The 23,355-nt window shown below is 46.9% G+C and overlaps 1 protein-coding gene across 1 annotated transcript in view; it reads left to right on the plus strand.

Moving 5' to 3' along the window:
- Positions 1 to 23,355, plus strand: part of Ttc12 (tetratricopeptide repeat domain 12) — a 43,636-nt gene that overhangs the window by 13,819 nt on the left and 6,462 nt on the right. Inside the window, exons 7-16 of the mRNA XM_075967797.1 lie at positions 1,296 to 1,355; positions 7,202 to 7,273; positions 8,621 to 8,681; positions 9,115 to 9,303; positions 10,292 to 10,361; positions 11,668 to 11,756; positions 14,169 to 14,337; positions 20,781 to 20,873; positions 22,184 to 22,244; positions 22,908 to 23,045. Of these exons, the coding sequence (XP_075823912.1) occupies positions 1,296 to 1,355; positions 7,202 to 7,273; positions 8,621 to 8,681; positions 9,115 to 9,303; positions 10,292 to 10,361; positions 11,668 to 11,756; positions 14,169 to 14,337; positions 20,781 to 20,873; positions 22,184 to 22,244; positions 22,908 to 23,045 (1,002 nt within the window). The remainder of the gene's footprint in view (positions 1 to 1,295; positions 1,356 to 7,201; positions 7,274 to 8,620; positions 8,682 to 9,114; positions 9,304 to 10,291; positions 10,362 to 11,667; positions 11,757 to 14,168; positions 14,338 to 20,780; positions 20,874 to 22,183; positions 22,245 to 22,907; positions 23,046 to 23,355) is intronic.

A 23,355-nucleotide genomic window follows, 5' to 3' on the forward strand; every position in this document is an offset into this window, starting at 1 on the left:
ACAGCTAATGTTATAATCAAGATTGCTGGTGTTCACTAGATAAATCTGGAATTTAACTGCCATTTAGGAAAACCAGTTCTTCTGAAAAAGGGGGAAAGCAAAAGAGGATGGAAACGACACAAAGGTGTCAAGTCTTAAGAGGAAGGAAAGAAGAAAGGAAGGAAGGAGGAAATAAAAGGCTGCCTAAGATAAATTGTTGAAGCGCATGGTGACACCTTAGGGATGTTGGGACCTTAACTTACAGTGCCGTAGTCATGGTCACGACTGTCATGGAGAATGGTGCTGACTTCTTCCTCCTTCATGGTTGTCAAGGGTGACTCAGGACCATAGAGGGAGTGGGGCTGTCCTGCAGAGCCCAGGAGCCAGCTGCCCTCTGCCCGCCTCCCACTTTGACTGCATGCGCTGGTTCCCCAAGAGTTACACCTGTGATTGGCTTTTTCGTGGAAATAGCTCGTCTTATTGCTAAGAATCTCACAGTCCCTTGAGAAAGTTTGGGTCATGAGTAAACCTAGATGTGGGGCCGGCTCTCTTCTTGGTGGCAGATGAGACCCTAGAGAATCACTTCTCCTCCTGGTGCTCAGTTTTCCTTTCTTACATGGGATGACAATTTCTGTTTCTCCAAAAGAAAAGTACCTAAAATCTATGTAGTGCTTCTTGATAAGAAAAGAAAAAGATTTGATAGATAGATAGATAGATATATTCCTTATCTCTTTCTCCCAATTTTACTATTAGTAAATATTAATTATTTTGAAAAGTGGTTTCCTGGCTACATGACCTTTACTCATACTTACATGTATACAAATATATACACACATACATTAAAGCTAGAATCCACATTTGAGAGAGAACAATGGTATTTGTCTTTCTGCCCCTTTTATATACTACCCAACCTATCAATTTCCCTGCAAATTTCATGTTTCCTTATGGCTGAATAAAACCCCATTGTGTATGTGTATCATATTTTTATTACCCATTTATATGTTGATAGGCATCTGGACTGGTTCCACCTCCTTGCCAAATATGCATGCAAGTATCTCTATGGCAGGGTGTGGAGTCCGTTGTGGAAGTGCCTGGAAGTGTTATAGCTGGGTCATTTCAGAGGATCCCCCACATTGACTTCCATATTGGTTGCTCCAGGCTGTACCTCCCACCTGTGAATAAGGTTCCCAGCTTTCCCCATATCCTCAAATCCAAAGTTCTTTCTTTACCTGCTGATATCAGCTGTTCTTTCTGTACTAACTAACAACTCCTTGATACAGAGTTGTGTCTGATATGAGGTGTTTGTGTCATTTCAGGCCTATATAAAGCTTGGGGACTATGAGAAGGCCCTCATGGATTGTGACTGGGCTCTGAAGGTGAGAGAGTATTTCCCTCCCCACATGACAGTATTGGGTTTGCTTGGGCCCCGTGTCTGAATTCTGAAATGTATAGAAAGCAGCTCCATGTGTGTCATCTGAAGGGCATGATTTCCTAAGGGAGCCCCAGTTTCCTCGTCTATAAAACGGAGTGGAATCGAGTTGCTATGAGGGTCGGAACAATGCACGCAGTGCTCCTGGCTCATGCATGCACTTCAGAGATGCTGCCGTCATTGGTCTCGGGAAGTTTTGCGCTGCACTAGCCCACCCTTGAAGCTGTCAAATGCTTTGCTCCATGTCATAGTGGAAATAACACCTCCTCTCCTCCAGGACCAGCCACAAGAGCCGGTTTCTAGAATGCCATCTTCCCCAGCAGTCCAGGCCTTTCCCTTTTAGCTGTAATCATTTGGAAGAAGATTATACCCTCTTCTATTTGTAGAGGGATGTCGGAAGTGTCAACTCCTATTTTGCTTTGTTTGCTTCCTGTTCCCTCCAAGAGCATACATGTGGAGAGTCAAAGGTATAGGGAAGCAAAAACTGCTCAGCTCTCGGATGCCACAGTTCGTCCTGGGGACAGGATTTCAGACAACTGTCTAAACAACCCTAAATCCAAGCTTCTCTATCTTACTTTGTCACATGGGCCTTTAAAAAACATTACCCACATTCTTCTCAGATAAGAGTGCACATGAGCCCACAAAGGGTCTGGAAACAAGAAGCATTTTTATCTTCAAAATACCTGCAGATTTTGTGTGGCGCTCCATAAAAATATGAACCTGTCTCTCTCTCTCTCTGTCTCTGTCTCTGCCGTATCTCTCTGCCCCACTGTCTCTGTGTTTATCTCTCTCACCTCATTCTTGTCCTCACTCTATCCTAGAGCTTTTCACAGATGAGGCAAGAATCCCACCACTTAGCCACACCCCCAAGCCTTTTGTATTTTGAGACAAGGTCTCACTGGTCTAGCCCTGAACCTGCTATCCTCCTGCCTGCCTCGGCCTCCCTGATGGTGCAGGCCTCCTAAGATTATAGGCCAGGACCATCAGACTGACCTTATAAAATGTATCTCGTTGTTGCAATGGGACAATATTGTTTTAAACAGCTTACAATGGAGTAAGATTGAGATGCTAGGAGAATGATCCAGGTGTGTCCTGTGCCTCTAATTCCCCAGGACAGCACACTTTGCCTCACCTAATGACCGTGGCCTAAACCAGAAGTGCACATACTAGGGATATTCTCTTGATAATCTTTAAACTTTTATCTATGTGTGTGTGTGTGTGTGTGTGCGCGCGCACACACACATGTGTGTGTCTATGCATGACGTGTGTGTGTGCACATCATAGCACATGGGTAGAAGTGAGAGGATCTCTGGAGCTGGTTTTATCCTTCCACCTTTAGGCGGGTTCCAGGGATTAGACTGTTGTTACCAGGCTTTTGTGGCAAGTGCCTCCGCCTGCTGAGCTATCTCTACGGCTCCTCTTGCTTGCTTCTTATTGCTGAGGGAATAAGCAAGGGAAATAGGACTGAATTAGACAATCGCCTTTGATTCCGTTGGTTCATGAAACATGTGTGAACCTGCCAGTCACCTGAAGGACCTGATTATGTCATCCCCCAGAAGGCACAGGGTGGGGGAAACACTGCTGGATCACGCTGGGCAGGTCTTTCAATCATGAGAGCGGCCCCATGCTGATGCCAGCGTCGTACCTCCGGCATAGGCGTGCTCACCCACACTGTCACCTTGTTTGCTCACAGTTTCTTTCTCTGTCACCAGTCATTAGGAGAAAGGAGACCCAGGGTGTTTGCCTTGGCGGTTTCAATGGTGACAGCAGAAAACATTGCTGCAGGCTCACAGCTTATATTCCGTTTGGTGCCACTAGTTTCCACGTTTGTATGGCCAAGAACTGAAGCCTCGGAGATGAACTAAGCAATTTACTCAGAATCACAAAGCCAGGGGTCACACTGACTGTACTCTTAACTATCTACTGTATAAAGCTCCTGCCAGGAAACCCTAAATGCCATGATCCCTGAGAGCGGATCCCATTCCTTCCTGAGAAAGGGATCTGCTCATAAGGCCCTCCAGAGTGTCTTTTCTAGTCAGTAAGGACAGAGAGGTAGACACACCCAGTGCTGAGCCGGCTGACACACTGGCTCAAATGTTGAGCAGAGAAGAGCAGGCCCGGTGGAGCGGGCACTAGAATACTCACTGACGCGCAGAGGCCTGGCTTGTTAAAGGTCCGGTGAGGCTCCCGGCTGCAGAGGTTTGGGTCGACACAAAAGGAATTAGAAAACTGGTGGTTTCCCTCTTTGCGGAAGCCGCAACTTCCAAGGAAAGGTTTGTTCCTTTTAAAACTCGTTAAATCTCACTAGCATTCTATTATTAATAGCATGGGGACTTTTGTGCCAATTTAACATTTTTTGACACTTTTAAATTGGAAGAGACCAGACCAAGTGATATTTCGGGGCCGATGTTCCTCATCAAAGAAGATAAGGGCAGCAAAGCTGTTTTCAATTAGGGGCAGACGCATGTCGTCTTGGGCAGGACACTTCCCGCACAATGAAATCCACCGCGCTTTGAAAGCTGCACTCCTTCAAAGAGAGTGTGGGCTTCATTGGAATAAATGCACGTGACAGTCGGCTCTTGGTTAGACTGGATGGAACCAGTCCCAAGAAGATCTATTAGTTGCTCTTTGAGGGTGGAGGAAGAAGGTGACGTCAAGTTAAATCCAAGTCTCTGTGCTACACCCATGTAGGTCATGGTCTTTGGTTTATAGACTTGCATGTCCCGGCTGTATAACGCTGGTATTCTGCCGTGACTATGCTCTGAATATTGGGTTCTCATGAGTGGACGTAGGGAGCATCTTCCCTTCTCGTTGGTCACTCCTCTCCTGCTTCCTGGGTTTGATCCTTTGTGAACGTGGGGTGCTCACCACTCTGCTTGCTTCCTCCTTGGCTCTACAGTTGTGCCTTCTGAGGTCCCCATCCTCTCACAACCCCCTTCTCCCCTCATGGACGCACCTGTCACCTGTGCTAGGAGCTTTCAGACCTGTTTCCCCAGCTCCAGAGCCATCTCAGCCACCTCATACAGGTTTCCACTTGGTTGACTTGGCACCGCCCCCAACACACACACCTAGGAAGTCTAAAAGCTGACTCTGCCCACTCAGGCAGCTTCTCTTCTCTTTGCCCCTCCTGGCCTCTTTCTGTTAAGGGCACACGTGCTTTCCAGGTGTCTCTCCTCCATTCTGACTTCTCATTCACGCTGGTCTTTTTCTTTGAGGTAGCTCTGCTGCCTGTGCGTCCTTCCTGCCACTGTCCCCAGGATGTCAGGCATCAATCCTCCTTCCCACTGGCTGCCTGGACTGCTCGCTCATCTCCCCGTCTCTCTCTGCTCTGCTCACTACTGCCTGCCACCTCCAGACTGTCTTGCCTCCTCACCCCACTGATGGTGTGTCCTCCTCTCTCCTCGTAGTTGGAACCTCCTGTGGAGTCTTTTCAGCTTGCCCTTCCAGCCCTGTTGTTTCTCTACCCAGTACTCCAATCCCAGCTGTGATGCCCATAAAGGCTCCTCAACTCTGCTGCCTCTGGACTCTACCTTTCCCCTTCCCTATATCCTCCCTTCAGCTCTTCCATTCACTCAAGCTTCAGTTCAGCCCCCTCCCCTGTTTGCCTGCTCTGCTTTAGACCCTCTTTAGTCTCTACTGAGCCTGTATGCCGGCATTTCCTGTAGAGCCTATGTTTGTTTGTTTGTCTTTTCCATAGCATATTTCTGAAAGGGATTTGGTTTTATTTGTTGTTGTTTGGGGTATTGGGATTTAAACCCAGGGTCTTGGGTATATTAGGCAAGCTACATCCCCAATCCTGATAATATTTTAAAAGCCCTTGTGTGCTGGAATGAAGTGGTCAGATTTCAAAGTCTAGCTCCTCCATGCGCCAGTGATCCAGCGTCAAGCCTCTCCTGCTCTGGTTTCCTTGCCTGCGGGATGGGGGTGACTGGGCCTGCTTTGTTGCATCTCTGTGAGGCTCACAGAAGAAATTCATAAAAGCATCAAGCTAGATGATAGCTCATGGAACAGACTGGTCCTCCTGGCCCTCATTCTTCTCTCCATTTCTCCCAGTCACTGAGCAGTGGATCAGGAAACAGTATACATAAAGTCACGCCTGTAAAAGTCTCCCTAGCACTGACTGTTCCCTCTTTTACTATGATTTAGCCTTCTTTAGATCACATTTGCTGTGAAATGTATTGTTGCTGCTGTAACCACAGCAACAGCAGCTAATGGATTATTACCCAGCCAAGTGCTAAGTGCTATGTGATTCTTCCAACAGTGTGAGAGAATGAATGAATGAATGAATGAATGAATGAATTACTATCTCTAAACCCTAAAGGATGTCTCACCTGACTCAATATCTTGCTAATAATGGGATCACTGAAGGTTAATTAGCTGATGTTTCAAGTTTTAGTCCATATATCTGTGCTCCCTGCAGTCTTACGAGGAGGAGCAGGCAGGAGGGCCTTCTGTGAAGGGTATATCCTTAGCTGTATACTTAAAGCCTCCCTTTGTAGGGCCTAGATTTTAAGTGATACTGAGGTGAATTCCTGGTTGTTCTATAAGGTCCAAAGAATGATCTTCAATAGCTGTACTTTCTGATTTGAAAGAGTGAATTTATGAGGAAATAACAAGCGAAGCCAAAGTTGGAAGAAAAAAAATAGGGAGAATGAGAGAGAAAGAGCATGGGGGAGGGGAGAGAAAAAGCATGGGGGAGAGCAAGTGTCAAATTTGGTTCTCAGAAGCATCCAGCAGAAGTTGACTGGAGAAAGCTCTTCAAGGCAGGCAGCTGGAGTTCTTGATGAAGCATCCCAGTCAGAAAGGAGTATCTGAGTAAAAGAACAAATAGCTACAGAGAGAACTAACGTCAAGTCAGGCCCTTAGGACATCCAGCAGAAGCTGGCAGGGGAAGTGAGGCAGTCACCTGGAGTTCCCATTGAGCTTCCTCTCACAGAGAAGCTTTCCACGGTGGAAGGCGCAGCCTCTCTTCTCCACAGGCTTGCTTATCTGATAACCAGTAGTAAGCGCGGCTGGAAATGCTCCCTCCACCTTCCAGCTGATCTCAAGGGCACAGTGTTCTTCCTCTTCGTCTGTCCTGCTGCTCTCTCTCCCCCATCACAGAGTTAGGATGGCCACCCCATCCCCAGACAGGATCCACGGACAAGCACACTTGGGTCTGAAACGGAGTGGGAGGCAACCCCACTTCAAGACCCAGCCGTCGACTCAGTGAGCTCAGTGAACATAGGACAACTGACCAATATAATGTGCACTGTAACAAAGTTCGGGCTGTGGCTTATGTGCAAAAAAGAACCCGCTTCCTACTAAGACGCACTGGTAACCATAGCTGTTTTCCCAAAGAATCCTGTCTGCTAATAAGCCAGCAAATCTCAAACTTAGCTACTCAGTTGTTTCAACCAAAAAGTTGAAGAATTTTATCTGTCTGGACCCCATTTAGATAGTGATGTAACTGGTCCAGGGGCAGCCAGATCAGAACATGTATGAGCCTTCCAGGTGATTCTAACATTCAACCAGTGTTGAGGGGTCTTGCTTTCCTTTTGAGCAAATCTCTACATGGAAGTGAGAGCTGGCGGCATTGCTAATTTGGAGGAGAGCATGCCCATGTACACAGGCTCCTCGCAGGCAGCAATTAGCTTGATCACAAATGCCCAGAAAAATCTTAATTGTCAGCTCTGGTAGCTGTCCCGAGAACCAAAGTGCTGCTGGCCTCGTTCTGTTAACGAGGCAGACAGGGGCGTGCCTAATAGCTTCAGATCCTCTGCACCATCTGATCAGCTATTCTCTTTCACACAGTGTGATGAAAAATGCACCAAAGCCTATTTCCACATGGGGAAAGCCCACCTGGCCATGAAGAACTACAACAAGGTAAGTCCTTAGCGAGGTGTAAGTTAGCTCACACGTTGGTTGGATGTTAGTCCACCTTGTAGTGTTTTCTGAAGTCCTGAGATAAGACAGTTGGGAAGGATGTTGGATGAAATCCGAGACAGTCCCTCTAGCTGTGGGACTCATGTCAGCAGAATCTTCTGCTTATACTGATTCAGCCTCCACAGAGAAAAGACATGAGCAGAAAGAAAACAAAATTCACTTGCAATCTTGTTTCTGTATGTGGATGCCCACTACAACATCATATAATTAATCCCAGTGTTGATGGCAGTGGAGGTGATGGGCTCCTAGGTCCCAAGCCGACAGAAATCATTCATAGGTTGGATGTGGGGCTAAGGAGTTGTTGGGTTGAACACACATAGACTTATCCGGAATAGTGTTCTTTTTTATTTTTATCTCTTACTGCAATAGTTTTTATCGTGTTCATTCTCCTTTTGTTATTGTGTGTTCATGAGCCTGGTGTGGCACAGAGGTCACAGAGGACAATTCTGTGCAGTTGTTTCCCTCCTTCTGTGGATTCCAGGGACCAACTCAAGCCTTGAGTTACCAAGCTTGGGTGACAAGCTCTATCACCTGCTAAGCCATCTACATCTCCAGCCCTCTTCTGTTCATTCTTAACCCCAGTGTTCTAGAGGAGCCTTGATAAACCATGAAGACATGAGTGTTTATTTTCTTAGTTTTGCTCTTCTAAACTGGCTGGGTGCTCTCTGGTGATTTTATATATACTTGAGTGAAACTATCTTCGCCCCCAAATCTCCCTGAACTGGTCTTTCTTTTTCTAGAAACTTTTTATCTAACCACTTCCTCAGTAAGAGCTTGCTGTCAAGCTCTCTAGCTTAGTCTAAAGCAGCCAGTGACTGGAGCCTTCGCTGCCTGATTTCACAGCCTGTATCTCTCCAGGCTTTTCTCTTCTATCCCTGGGTCTCAGTCAACACAGTCTCCAGATTTGCTGATTTCCCAGCTCCCCTGGGCATAGCTGACAGGCTCTTAGTGCAAATATCAAATCTAAATTTAGTATATACATTATGATTATTCTTACTTCCAGCAGGCATGAGCCACAAAAAAATTCAAGACTGGGTAGTAGATATCGCAGTTTGTATTTAACAAACAAGTTTTTAAAATGAATTTTTGAAACAGTGCCTGTAGTGCCACAGAACCTGAGAAGCCCAAACAAAAATATCAAAAGCTTCCTGCTCTCCCTGGATGCCTCAAGTGATGGGAGGGGGATAAGAAGGAATAATGAAGGAACCAAGCCCTTAGACGCCCCTCTCTGCCCTCTAATCACCTTTTCCCCTGACCACCTTTCAAGGTCTTGTTTCTGTTTTCCAGTCTAGAGAGTGTTATCGGAAGATTGGAGAGATAAACCCCAAGCTACAGACTCAGGTGAAAGGTGAGATTGTCACTGCTGCTACCGTCCGTCCAAATCCAGTTTGCCATTGCTGGGTGCCTCCCACCCTGGTCAAGGCCACAGCCTGACCTTTCCTGCCCTGCCCAGCCCTGGGTGTTGCAGGCTGCCTGCTCATCTTCCCTCTGTTCTCGTGTTCAGACTCCACCGTTTCTTTTCTTCCATGCCATCTTCCCATAGACTTCTAGACAGCCCCAAATTTCCAAGATGGCTTAAGACTCAGTTTAGATTTGCCTTTGCTCCTAAAGGGTTCCTTCCTGAAGAGGAGTCTGAATTATTTTCTTGCTTTGTACTTCCCATCCTTGAGAGGAAGAAAGGAAGGGAGTGGGCAAGGGTGGGGGAGAGATGGGGGGATCTTCTATATGGTTCTTTCAATTGTTAGGGTGTTTATTTCTCTTTCTCCTGCTTGGTTTGCTAGAATACCTAAATCAAGTCACTCTTCGAGAAAAGGCAGATCTTCAAGAGAAGGAAGCTCGTGCGTCTCTGGATTCTGGAAAGAAAACAGCAATGACGACTAGAAATCTCCTGGAGACCCTCTCCAAGCCTGACCAGACACCCTTGTTCTATGCAGGAGGCATTGAGATCCTGACAGAAATGATGACAGACTGTAAGTTAGACACGTGTGTAGTCTCATGAGCATTGTCCTTGGGAAGGCGGGGGGGGGGGGCAGGGATCTGAGTCTGTGAGACAAATATCTCCTCCCTTCTGTAAATATTGATTGAAAAACTATGCTGATATAGGTGCCAAAGAGGGGTCTGGAAGAAATATACCTCTACCTGTGCCCCATCCTCTTCAGAGAATGCACTGACTCAACACTCATACAGTAAACACCACACACCGCGCAAGACACACATGGTGTTCAACTGCTCCCCGTGCCTGTATTACATACTCATACCACACATAGCCCATGTTTATGTAAATATAAATATTAAATATCTGTGTACTGATTCTGTAAACTTTCCCTCACGTGTGTTTCGCATGCCTTGCTTATATCCTCACATCCGTTCTTAACACTCTATGCCTTGTAGAAAGAGAAGAAATGATAACTATAGGGATGGCCCCAGATGTTCTTAACACCTGCTTGGAACATGAAAATAGTTTCAGAGGAAATATTTCTGTCTTGTAACGAGAGCATGACATTCTCTTATCGGTTCCTGTAAACAACTTTGGTTGCTCAGTGACAGGATGTCATTTGTACAAATGGATGGAGTTTGTGGTCCCGCTTTAGTATAGACCAGAGAGGTAGCCCAGGTGACCCCCTCGACCACTTCTTAGAAATTGTTAAGTTCTTCTCCAGAGCCTGGAGACGGCCTCAAAATAAACATTCAGAATCAGGCTTTCTGGTTTTTCCAGCTCCTGTATGCCCTCTAAAGATTGCAGAGGGATGAGTTGAGATGCTGATAGATATTTTCTAAGAAGTCCCTCTGACTGTGACACATTGAACAGCTGATGGCAGTTGCGTTTCTCAGAGTGTAATGGTCCAGCTAGATTTTTGATGATCACACTGGGATCTGGTGATAAGCTTGGCCATGCTGCAGCTGGACGCCAACCTGGTAGGTCAGGATCCTGACTTGGTTCTTGTGATTTTGTTTCAGGCACAGAACGGACCTTGTTCAGAACATGTGGTGGATTCAACACCATCAGTGACCATGAGGTCATAAGAAGGTAGGGATATTTGGAAAGATGCAGCGAACCATGTCCGTCTGCGCTCTATGCACCACCATACAGTTCATGAGCCGGACAAGGGGCTGGAGATCGAAACACACAAAGCCTCACAGACAAGAGACACAGGTCATCCTTGATGCCAGAATGCCCCCCTTTATCGTGTCCAGGGGCAGCTTATATAGGGATAGCCACACCCCAGCCAAACGCACCAAAAACCATTCCCCTGCCATCAGGAGCTCCTGAGGGTCTCATGCTCAGAGCAGCTGTAGGCTCTTGTATTAGGGGAAAACAAGTTGTTTACAAGAAATTCAGGATCTGGGGGTTCACAGCTCCCAACAGAAAGAGCCAGATGTCTATCAAGAAAAGGCAGATAGCCATGTGTGTGAAAGCAGTTACTGGCCACACAGGCAAGGCCTTTGGACTCTGTCCTTATTCCTCAGTCAGCAGGGTGACCCTTGAAAGAGCACAAGCTAATCGCCTTGAGCTTGGAACCTCTGGTCTTTGGCATCACATTGCAGCTGACAGAGAGTGAGCCTGTCACAGGCCCTCTGCATACTTCCCAACCAGACAAACAGCGCTTCCCCTGCTTTCCTAGCACCATTTGTAAGATTTTCATTGTCCTCATTTCTCATTCTCTGGTCATTTTAAGGAAGTAGAAGCAGCTGGGTCCTGGTTGACTCTATTGAGAATTTTATCTAAAACAAGACCTACACAGAAGGGGGTGGTATGTGTTTATTTTGTGTTGTGCTAGGATGATCCAGGAGGCTGAGGATCCTGGTGTGGATTTAATGTTTGCATGTCCACTCATCACTGATGGTCCTTAGCGGCCCACCCTTTTCTGTGTTCCCATCCCTGTGTTTTTAGCCTTTGCCTTTGATCTGGAACTTTGGAATCAGTGATGGGCAGCTCCTAGGTTGTTGTGACCTGTGGATAAGCCTTTTTCTTTCTTTCTTTCTTTCTTTCTTTCTTTCTTTCTTTCTTTCTGTCTGTCTGTCTGTCTGTCTGTCTGTCTTCCTTTGAGAGAGAGAGAGAGAGAGAGAGAGAGAGAGAGAGAGAGAGAGAGAGATCACTATGTAGCTCTGGCTGGTCTACTACTAAGTAGACTGCACTGGCCTTGAACTCACAGAGACCTACCTGCCTCTGCCTCCTGGATGGTGGAATTAAAGGTGTGCACCACCATGTCTAACTTGGATATGCATTAAAAAAAATCTCTTAACTATCCATTTGATGAGTCTGGGGGCAGAACTCAGGGAAAAGAAAACAAAACTAGTGCCTAGATTCCACATTACGCTCCCGTCTTCTCCAGGTGCCTCTTCTCAGCAGGGAAAGATGCGGTTGAGGAGGTTCTCTGCGTGGCTGTTTTGAAGCTCTGGCAAGCAGTGTGTAGTGACAATGGTAAGCCCGGTTCTTCACTGTTACTTGCTAGCTGCATGTCCCAGAAGGAAGAGCTGCATGGTTCAGTCTGGTAGTTCTCCCCAAAGGCCAGCCCTGGGAGGACTGACGTCTCCATCCCATGCCTTTTCCTCCCCAAAAGTAAGTGGATCCAAAAAGCAAGTTCTATACTGCATTCCCCAGCCTCCACCTCATCTTCTTCCTCTTTTGCTCCCCCTTCCACCTATTTCTCCTCCTCCTAGTCCTTTTTCTCCTTCTTCTCATTATCCTCCTCCCCTCCCTCCCCCCCCCCCGCCTCAGGACACTGGAATGGAGAGTGGGCAAGATCACTGTCAGCATAACGAGTGCTTTCCAGTCCGCTCCCCACCACTGCCCGTTCCTCTCCCTGCTCAGCTGACTAATGGCTTCTGCTCGTGTCGTGAGCAATGGAGATCATGTCCTTTCTCATCTGTTTGAAAATACTTTGGTTTTGCTGACCATGGAGCCCCTTGCAGCCAGCTTCTTGAGATATATGACTACCAGACAGCATCTTCTGACCCTGATTAGTGTCTGTTGCTGAAATAGGAAAATGCCAGATGGATTTTGTTTTGTCAACTCCCACCTTTCTTGATACAATGTTCTCCGGAGATCATTACGTCCTTGCACTGTCTTCCCTTTGTGACTTCCGTGTATATCAAGATTTTAAGTTTTTTCCTTCATCTCAAAGAAATGTGTTTCACAAGAATAGATTTGCTCTTTGGACAGGAAACACTAGAAATGAGGACAGTGACAGGGTGGAGCCCTGTGTGCCGTACCAGCTGGGTGTGAGGAAGCCATCCCGTTTCCTTTAGTAGATGGAAGGACAGAGAACTTAAAGTGGCTGTAGAAAGCCTGCCTATCAGGAAGCCCAGTTACTGGACAGGATCAGTCGGTACAGTCAAGCTCCTCAGTTTATCTCAAAACCCACATTAACAACAACAGAAAGAAACAAAAACAGTCGTGGTGGCATGCTGGGAATGTGGAGTCAGGTAGACCCCAGGGCTCGAAGGTCAGCCAGCAAGGCCTAGTTTGGTGATGTCAAGGTCAGTGAAGGCCCTAATCAAAGAGAAAGAAAGAGTCTTGAATTATACCTGAGTATGCCATGTGAGTTATCCTCTGGCCTCTATCCATATGCACACACACACATATGTGGACATGCATGTGCATGCGCGTGCGCGCACACACACACCAAAACCAAGAATTATCAAAGTCCCTTACTCAGGGCTGTGTGTTTGCCAAGATTCCCAAAGGAAGCTGAGAAAGGCAGAACTTGGTGGCTGTCCTTACTCTCTGTGAGTTAGGCATAACAACCCAGATACTTTTGCTTCTGTGAGCTTTGGAGTTGCTTTAATATATGAGAAATATTGCCACCTGAGGTTTGCACATGCTGGGTCTCAGGCTCATGAACTCTTGACATGCCCAACTCAATACACACAAGCCTTTTTTTAAGAAGCAGAGAATGCGCAAAAGCAGAAGCATGAGAATAAATCTGTGGCATATTGTTGAGTCAGAGAGAGAAGTCACTTCCAGCATTTCCACAGTGACACCTCTTTCAACAAGGTCGCACCTCCCAGTCCTTCCTAAACAGTTCCAACGGGGGACCAAGCATTCAAACACATGAACCTATGGGAAACATTCTCATTCAAACCGCCACATCTTGAGAATCATTGCTTCCAAAAGCCAGGCAGCCAAGACCTTTAACGCAGGAACCTTTGCATATATTTCAGATTCAATCCAGGACACCATCCCTCGGGTCTGCCCTACTGTGCTTCATTACTTATGCTCGCACTCCTGGCATGCCCTGTCTGCTCCCACATGCCTGCTCAGAGCACAAAGCAAGCCAAATTCAGTATCACTGAAGTTCAGTGTTATGACTCTGGGAAGAGTACACAGTCTGTTGGAGGTGTACTTCTCCCGTGATATCATAGTTCCTTAGGAAGAATACAAACGGTTGCTCTGACCACTGTCTAAAGGCTGATGCTCTGATTATATTTCAGTTAAGTCAAATACTTTTCCTTCATTCATTTCCACATTCCACCCACTGAGAAAGCTTTTATAAGAATGATAATAGTGTAACTAATCTATGAGAGCCAGTCTCTGTCTGGCACCAGCAAGCAGTGGCTCACTGAATCCTCATTAAAAACTTTTGCAGGTGGGCCATTGTCCTCATCTTACTGATGAGGAAGCGGGGGGCCACAGGAGCTAGTGACTGGCAAAAAGCATCACTCTGCATAGTCAAACACAGAAGGTTAGCCCCAGAGTCCAGTTCTTATAAGTCTTTATCCTGCCTGGAAAATGCATTAAGAATGAGCCAACTTCCTGTTAGGTGGGGGGCAACAGAACTCACCTCAATGCCGTCACGGCAGCTCCAGGCAGGTTAACACCTGTGTTCTGCAGAGGAAAACCAGCGCCTGCTTGTGACCCACCCGGATATGGCCACCCTGCTGCCTTCCTTCATGACCTCCAGAGTCCTGGTTATGCAGCAGCAGAGCCTTGCCCTGCTGCTGCAGCTCACCCAGACAGAGAACGGCCGGAACCAGGTCATCAAGCACCTCGACCTAATCCGGTAAGCCTGTGCCCGTGGGATCTTCCCTATGGCCCCTTGGGTCACCACTGTGTAGACGAAATCAAGCTGCTCATCCCTCCTGCTGTTACTGGTGTGTGTTACTCCCAGGCTGGCATGAGTCTTCATGAGAGAAAGTAACAGAAAGAGGCTCTGAGGGAAACCCTATCAGGAAGGTGTCTCGAGGAGCTCCTGGCTGAACTCAGGACCACGCCAAGTTTTGATTCTGCACAAGCAGAGACCTTTGAACTTGACAGGGCAGCACCTCCACAGGCAGACCCAGAACCCAGCCTGGAAATGGACCACTTGCTTCTGCCTTGTTAGACTCAGGCCCAGGTTCCACCCCTTTTCTCCCCTGGCTTTTCCTATGTTCTTCTGTTTAACACAATGCTAGCATTTTGTTTTGCATGTCTTTCAGCCATTTCTTAAGTGAGAGAGTATAATTTCATAAAACAAATACATTTTTGTGGGGTTTTTGCAAAGACTGAGACACACGGGGATAGTGTATGCCTGACTTCTAAAGGGATTTTCTAAAACAGCTTACCTGGACCACAGTGATTCTTTCTGTTTGTTTGCTTATTACCTATCTATTTCGTGTGCATGGACAGATGTATGTGTTGTGTGTGTGTGTGTGTGTGTGTGTGTGTGTGTGTGTACGAGTGCACGCATGTTGCTGAGGGAAGTATACATGTGCGTGTAGATGCACTTGTATGTACAAGTGTGCAAGTATATTAATGCATGTGAAGGTCAGAGGTCAATCTTGGGTGTTGCTCCTTAGGAACCATCTACTTGTGAGGCCATAGCCCTGCCACTAGGACCAGAGATCTCTAGTTAGGCAAGTCAGGCCAGCTAGCAACCATTAGTGGTCTCTGTCTCTGCTTCCCTGTGCTGGGATCACAAGAGTGACTACCATGACCTTTTCAGGCTTGCTGCAGATCAAACTCAGTTCTCAGGCTTGGGTGCTGAGCTCTGTAATTGACTGAGCTCTCTCAGCCCAGATTTTTTATTTATCTTTCAATTTACATTGCTTACTTGTCTTCTGGTTATAAATATGACCATTTGAAATGGATATGCCTTTTTTTTAAAGGTTGAACGTCAGCCATATTCTATGATTTAAAGTGATAGAAATAACATTCATCGTGTCCTGCTTTGTAAACGTTTCAGAGGAACTTTGGAGCAGAAGTTAATCTGCCGATTTCTTCACTGCCTTATCGTTTTATCTCCCATGGTAACTTAGGGGAGTGTTACTCCCTGGTCACAGAGTGGGCAGGAGATGCTGCAGCAAATAAGGCCACACAAGCCAGCCGTTCCCTAGTGCTTATTCCCAGGAGCCCAGCTCCTATCTCTGTCCTCTGTAAGAAAAGGAGCCGGATCTCTCTGGACCAGGCTGAGCCCTCTCACCTGTCCATCCAGTGAGGAGTCCACTGTGTGCCAAGGACAAGGTGGTCTCCATCTCCCCGTTTTCATCATGTCACAGCCCCAGGGATTTCTAGAAAAGACCTTGGCAACCCAGAAGCTCTGCCCGGTAGGCAGGGGATTGCTAGGGAAGGTCTTCCAGGGCACGTGGTTCTTTTCAGATGACCCTGCAGCCATCAGCTCAATCCCTTCATCAGGTGTTATTTCATCTTAAGCCAGCCATTCTTTGTCTCTGAGCAGTGATAGCTGTAGTTGTCTTAAGACATTTGCTATCTCTGAGTGACCAGTATCTCAGTTTGAACTCCTCTAGTGCTGTAGCTCGCCGTGGTACATACAGTCTTGCCTACTCTTAGGTCAGGAGGGGATCTCAGCTTATAGCTGTCAGGCACACTAGTCTTGCTGATGTCCATTTTCCAGGTAAGTTACTGGCTCTCTGTGCTGAGACAATACTGTTTGAAGCAGGACAGGGCAGTGCACACATCACAGATAGTGGCAGGTCCTCTCCTTCCCCAGATATGAACTGGCAGGAACAGGCTTCCCACTTTTTAGGAAGCGCTGGGATTTTAGATTCTCACAGTCCAGTGTTTAATCCTTGTATGCTTTTTTATTCTTCTTTTGGCCTGGGAAAATTAATACATTGTCTTATCTGTACTGCACACATGGGATGACATTTAAGAGGGACGGTGGGGAGCTGGAGAGATGACTTGGCAGTTAAGAGCATGTTCCACTCTTGCAGGGGACCGGAGTTTAGTTCCCAGCACCAATATTGAAGAGTCCATACCCACCCCTAACTCCAACTGCAGATCTGATGTCTTCTTCTGGCCTCTTAGAGCATCCGCATACAAATATGAAACACACACACACATACACAATCATAATTCCTTATTAAAAGAAGTGTGCTAGGCACCCCCACTTCCTTATTTTTTTTTTTTAGAATATGAGCTCCATGCTGGAGCCCTTGCTAGTAAGGTTCAGTTCTCAGCACACTGTCTTCTGCCCTCCAAAACAAACCAACCAACCAACAAACAAACAAAACCCAGAGATATGTCTGTGTCAGTTCAGATCTTTCTCTCCTGCCTCATGTGACAATTTGACCAAAAGGAGCTTAAACAAGACAGAGCCTGTCATGTTTTTCTCACATAATAAGAAGAAGCTAAGCAGAGTAACCTCTTGCTTGAGGACCCCAATGTCAAGGTCGCTGTCCTTCTCTTTACCTTTCTTTTCCCCTTGGTGTGATGCCAAGCCTCATATCCCCCTGTCTAACACAGCTTAGCACCCGCTAGATCTGCTTTCTTCCTTAAGCAAAGCTGCCATTTATTTCGGATTGGTAGACCCATGTCCTGGGATACCCAGGAAACCGGGGTGGGGGTGGTAGCTTCTGGAGCAGAGTCAGGCAGGTTGGAAGGGGGAGGTAGTGACTGTGAGGCTGGCCAGCTAACAGCTGCCACGACCGTAAAACGACTCCCCAGCATCCATATCTGATTCTGGAAATGAGCCTAATAATGTTTTGGTGATCATTTTCTCTCTCTTTAGGGTAGATTGTTGAAAGTCTTAAACTGAGGCAGTAGTGAAATCATTGGCTCCATGAGCCCATTCTCTGAATCGTGATCCATCCACTGGGGCAACTTGCCTGTCAAAAGAGCAGAAAAGATGTCTCTGAGCAAGAGGAGGTGAACAGGGACACACTGTCCTCTGTGGGTAATGAGAGTAGTTAGGAGAAGTGTTTTGTCACATGGTGAGGGAGCTTTCTTGTTTATGTCTCCTAAGGCTAACTAAACCAGGAAGACCCTGACTGTTGTCTGTCCTTGATGCTATTCAGGTTCATCAGCATTCATCTTCGGGACCAAGAAAACAGAGTTAAATTGGTGTAGGAGGAATTTGGACTAACTCCAAAGCAAATTATTTCTGATGGATGAGCGCTAGAGTACACTCTTGAGGAAGTCAAGGATTTGCAGAGGCTTGAGAACACCTGATCTTTAGACACCATCTAGCCCATCCCCACCCAGCATGGGTGCCCCTCTGCAGTGCTCCAACCCCATCCACGCACGCTCCCCTCCAGGGAAGACCCAACACTTTCGCTGTGTCTGTTTCCTTTCGACTTGGGCCAGGCATTAAGACAGCTCAGAGACTGGAGGTCTTCCCAGCTAAGGAGGATGTGATACACCTCCCCCAGTTAATCCACCTACTGCCAGAATTACCCTATGAGTTTCCTATCCCATGGCTCTCTGACCCAAGGACAGCCCAGATGATGGAGGGTCTGAAGAATGCATCAAATTCTGCCACTTCCCAGCACTAGGGGCCACACACTAGGCTTTTCCAATTCAAGCACCCCACTTCCTATATTAATTCTTGGGTGATTCAGCCCTTCCCAGAACAATCTGTTAATCAATCTGTCCCTTAAAAGTGAGTACCTGCTACACTCCCAGATAGCCAACCCATAGGCTATTTATTGACTTGCTATTACCCCACTGCCCTGAGGCATGGTCCTTTTTTCCAGACCCTTCTTGAACTATCGTACATGGCTATCAGGATATCATATATCCTGTAATTGGAGACTTTTCTGTCCCACCCTGTCCTGCAGTCATTTCCACATAAGAGACTTAGAGACTTAATAGTAATTGTAAATGGTTGGTGGCTTAGGGTTATTACTAGCAAGCTTTATATTTATATATAGATTTAGATTAATCCATGTCTATTCATTTATGTACCACCATGTGGTACATGACTCACCGGTAGCACGATGCTCTGGCATCTTGCTCCTTGAGTGGCTGCTGGTGTCTTCCAGACTCTGTCCTTCTTCTCCTGTATATCTGCTTGGATTTCCTGCCTGGCTCTATCCTGCCTTGACATAAACCAAAACAGCTTTATTTATCAACCAATGAGAGCAACACATATTCACAACGTACAAAAAGACATCCCACAGTACACCCTGTCCCTCCTCCCCCCTTTCTAGTTCTTCCTTCATGGTTTCCTGTACCAATCCCTCTCGTGCCATCATGCAAGCCAGCAACTCCAGAATCTTACACTGGCTGTTTTCTTGTCTTGGACTTTAAGAGACAGAGACTGTCCCCTCTTGTGGGTTAGATGGAAGCACCCACTGTTACTAGATCCTGTCTCCTCTCTGAATAGCAAATAAAATGTGATTTTTTTTGCTCCTGTCTTTTTCACCTGGATTTCCTGTCTTCACATGGGCATCCCACTACCCATTCACCTAGGAGTTCTGTAGTTGACCTGCACCACCTTCACCACAGGCAATAAGACAGCAGCTTGCCAGTTCTTGCTCATTAGCATCTCCTGCAGGATTCTTGTTGTTCTCCTCCTTGGTCTCTTACCATTCCTTCTCAGTCTTTTAATACCTTCTCCTTTTTAATAGCACCTTTCATGCTGCCGCTGCCACAGCCCAGTTCCATGACCCTTCTTGTCAGGACAACCACACATCTCACTGGTGGGATTCTCTGTCCCCCTGTCCTACCTTCTCCAATATGACCTCCATTAAGCCATCCAAAAGAGGTTTCTAAAATGCACATTGGTCCTGCTATTTTTCTCTTAAAATTCTAAAGTGACTCTCCATGGCCTGTAAGACTGTCTTTAACTCGTGAGATACAATGTCTAGAAGTCACCTGGGGCTTGACTAAAGTGCAGCCTCCCAGAGATCTGAAGTTTAGAGTTGTCTAGAAATCTGCACCCCACCCTACCCCTACCACTATCATCCAGAAAGCCACCTACCCATCACACTTTGGAGAAGGTGAACCTTGGGAGTTAAATCCAAACTTCGCTGAAGACTCTAGAAGACCCACCATGAACTGGGCTTCGTCTAGTTCCCTCACCTCCCTGCTCCCTATTCTCCTGCATCCTAAGAACTGATGGCAATGAGCTGCTAGATGTCCCCAGAGATGTCTCGTGTTCTGAGAGTACCTCAGGGCATTTTGTCTGACATGTTCTGTCCTGTCTCCATGTGTCTGACACTGGCCCACAAGCTTGCTAATGCCAGAACAGCGTCTCGTTTCATCTTTGTAATCCTAGAACCCACCTCGTTGCCTGGACAGTAGTCAGTGGCAGTTTAGCACCATTGGTTGAATGAATACATGATAGTAACTATCACTGTTCTCTGAAGAAGGAGCTAAGACCATCATCTCTGTGGCAGCAGCCTTTTCATCTCTAGCCCCTGCACAGCTCCCGACGGGTAGACTCTGAGGCCTTAGTGTGAGTCTGTTCTAGCACATTCCTAACGCGTTCCTTCCTTGTTTGTATGTGTGTCACTGTAGACCAGGAACTAGGTGCTGAGCACAGTAGGTAGCATGCCAGAGATGCTCAGTTTCCTGGAGGGGACTCAAATCTTTCACTTCTAATAGTGTTAGGAGTGTTCTAACAGTAGGTCCTCTTCAGGCAGCTTGAGGTTTCACAGCTTTTTCTGGCAACTGAACTGGACTGCTTTCCTGGGCTCTCTTTACAATCATCTCAAAACCCTTGAACCTTTTCTGCATGAATGGGTAACCAAAGTGAGTCTTCCAGCTCTGTTCCTCACTTATAATCTCCAGCTCTCAGTGGAGGACTCTAACTCTATTAAACCCATCTGCTAAATTCAGCAGCCCATCAAGATCTTGTGAAATAGTTATTCCATCGCCTGTCTTATTAGGGGGCCATCCCACTTTAGTTATGAGCCGATTAGTGAGTGCGCCATGTAGATGTCATCCAAGTCAATAAACTTGACCGAGACTCAGCCCCAGGGCAGAGCTCCAGAAACTCTTTCCTTCCAAGCTGCTGTCTGATAATTGGCGAATTTACATTACAACTGTTTAGCAACCTGAGAATTCACACGGAGTGCTGCAGCCAAACTGATGGATGGTGTCCATGGGTGGGTAAGGGCCCAGGTCTCCTGGCTGGGCACAGTTGGTTCATCCTTTCTGCTTTTCTTTCCCAGATGCTGAGGCTTTACTGGGCTCTTTACAAGAGTACCTATTGGAGACTCTGAGTTTGAAGATGGCCCATTCAGAGTTATGTGTGTTGTTGTTGTTAATGGCTCTTTTCAGACTGTGTGAAGCACTGCTGTCGTTTCTGGACTTCTCAGACAAGAAGGCCAATACAGCCATCGGACTACTCACAGATTTGGCTCTAGAAGAAAGGTAATTGTTTTGTTTGGTTTCTATAGAATGACAATTCTTCGACCCATGTTAAGCCTTGTGGCTTTTGAAAAATGCCACCAGCTACAGAGACTAGACAAATCTCCAGGTGAGTGTTACAAGATGCACTGAGCGAGGACACCGATGGCTTCCAGAGGGCAATGGCCATCTAGTCTCAGCCAGCTCCTCCAAGTGGAGAGTGACCCAGTCCTCAGTGGGCGTGGAGACCATGACACACAGTCATCCTTTCGTTCTATCAGTTCTGCATCTGTGGATTCAATCAACCACGGATCAAAAGTACTTCTGAAAGTCTCTGTACTGAACATGCCCCTTCCTTATCATCTCCTAACCCATACATAGTGGGTATTCATGTAACACTTTACATTGCTTCGGTACCATAGCTACAAATGCTGAGACATGGCTCAGTTTCCAGGGGGTTATAATAGGTTATGCACGTACTGTATCACTCTGTGGAAGGAACCTGGGCAGTGGCATGGCTTTGTATTTGTAGGGTCCTTGGACCAGTCGCATGCAGACACCAGGAGGATGGCTACTGAAAACAGTGCTTCTTGCAGTGTGGCTCAGGGAAGCTTCCCGCCTCTTGGCCAGTGCCTGCTGCATGATAACTGCTGGGAAATTTGTGTTGAATGAATATAAGTGAGCAAGCAGAGTAGAAGGAACAGGGAATCATAGTCTCCTCTTTGGTTGCCAGTAATACTGAATAGCTAGTTATCTCTTCCTGTTTGTTTTGGTTTTAGCTGCTGGGAGAAGATGGTAAAAATCCTAGATTTTTTAAAATTGTTATAAATTCTTAAGTCATTTCTTATGAGCTTTGAAAACATTCATTGCACCCATTGTGAGTCTTGCCTGGAAAGAGTCAGGGAGGAACGAGTTAATACGCTCACCGGTGGGCCAGCTGGGGGGCGGGGTGCATTGCACGTGACACGAGCACATGGTGATGTATGTCTGGGCCTGCTCAGTGGCTGTGATGAGTGTTCCCATCTGCACTGGGTACGTGGAACACACAAACCCAGAGCAGAAAGAAGGGTTGCAGTCAATTTGACAGAGCCGGGGAGTTCCAGCTACTTCTGCTTACAAGAGCTGGTGCCCGAGACCTGCTGTCTGACATCAAAGATTATTCTCTAGGCTTAGAAAACAGAAGTCACGTGATAATTTTAGGCGCACAGAACAAATACTGAAAGCCACATCACGAAGGCCCTGTCTGTAGCTCTCTGAGACGTCGCCTGAGATGACAGCCTTGAGGCGTACTTTGTGTCACTTAAAACTTACCCTGGCTGATGTTGTCCCCACAGATTCCAAGTCTGGTTCCACGCCAACCTTCCGGGTGTCCTGCCCGCACTCACAGGTGTTCTGGTGAGCAAACCCCAGTCCTCTCTGCTGTGGCAGGCACTTCTTTGCCAGGACAGAGCCTACGGAACACAATTTACATCCCAGCACCCCTGCTGTCTCTCAGCCTGATTAGTCATTTATCCACAGCTGGAGTTTACACAGCTCTCCGTTATTAAAAGAACTCAACAATGGCAGACAGGACAAATAGCAGTGGCCAAGGGGCAGGACTGGCTGCAGGGGGAAAAATGCTCCAGTGGGTTGTGTCTTACCTGACGGTATCGAGAGAGCACCTCTCTACCAGAGTCCTCGTTAGCACAAAGTAGTGTCTTGAGGAAAGGGTGTGACTCTGTCGCCTGGGAGGAAATCACCCCATCGGGACAAGGGTAGCCGTGTGAGGAATGAAGCAAGGGCTCTCCTGGGGGAGCATGCTGTGTGAGGGGAGTCATAAAAAAATTCAGGAGACCCCAGGGGAGCATAACCACACCCCAACATTTTGCAGTTGGTTGGTGTAGAAGCCAAGCTTGTGACTGCATCATGTGACCAGGGTGACTTCATTCATGTCACAGAGTGACAGTAGGCTAGGTGTCTGATTCCTAGCCTTTTGGTGAGCAAGAGACACATCTAGAAAGGCCTATGGCATCATTTATCTGCTGTCTGTGACGTCGCTGTCTCTGAATTCATTTGTAGAAGCGAGAGCCCAAGTTAACCAACCTCTCAGCCCTCTGCCAATGCATTGTCCTGATGGGAAACATGAGTGCTGAGCCTACTTCCCGAAGACACATGATAGCCTGTGAAGAATTTGGGGATGCCTGTTTGGACCTCCTGGTATCACAGCCTTTCTATTTAAACTTGGTCTCCCATCCTCCAGTGATGCACTGGCTTCTTATAATTATTCTGTTTCCCAGGACCTAAGGACTGTTTGACTTATGGCTGCTATAGCTATAGGCCTCCAAAATCCTCTAGATTAAGTCTCCCTGACCCTAGAGTAATTTTGAAGCTTTTCTGATGGAGCTTGTCATCCATTTCCACAGCACAGTTTTCAGGGCAATCCCAAGGCCCACTGAGCCAGAGTACTATAGCCAATGTGTCCAAGACACCTTCTATTGCTCCTAAACTGATGTTAATTCCTAGTGTC

The sequence above is a fragment of the Microtus pennsylvanicus genome, chromosome 3, assembly GCF_037038515.1.
Source record: "Microtus pennsylvanicus isolate mMicPen1 chromosome 3, mMicPen1.hap1, whole genome shotgun sequence".
Taxonomy (NCBI): Eukaryota; Metazoa; Chordata; class Mammalia; order Rodentia; family Cricetidae; genus Microtus; species Microtus pennsylvanicus.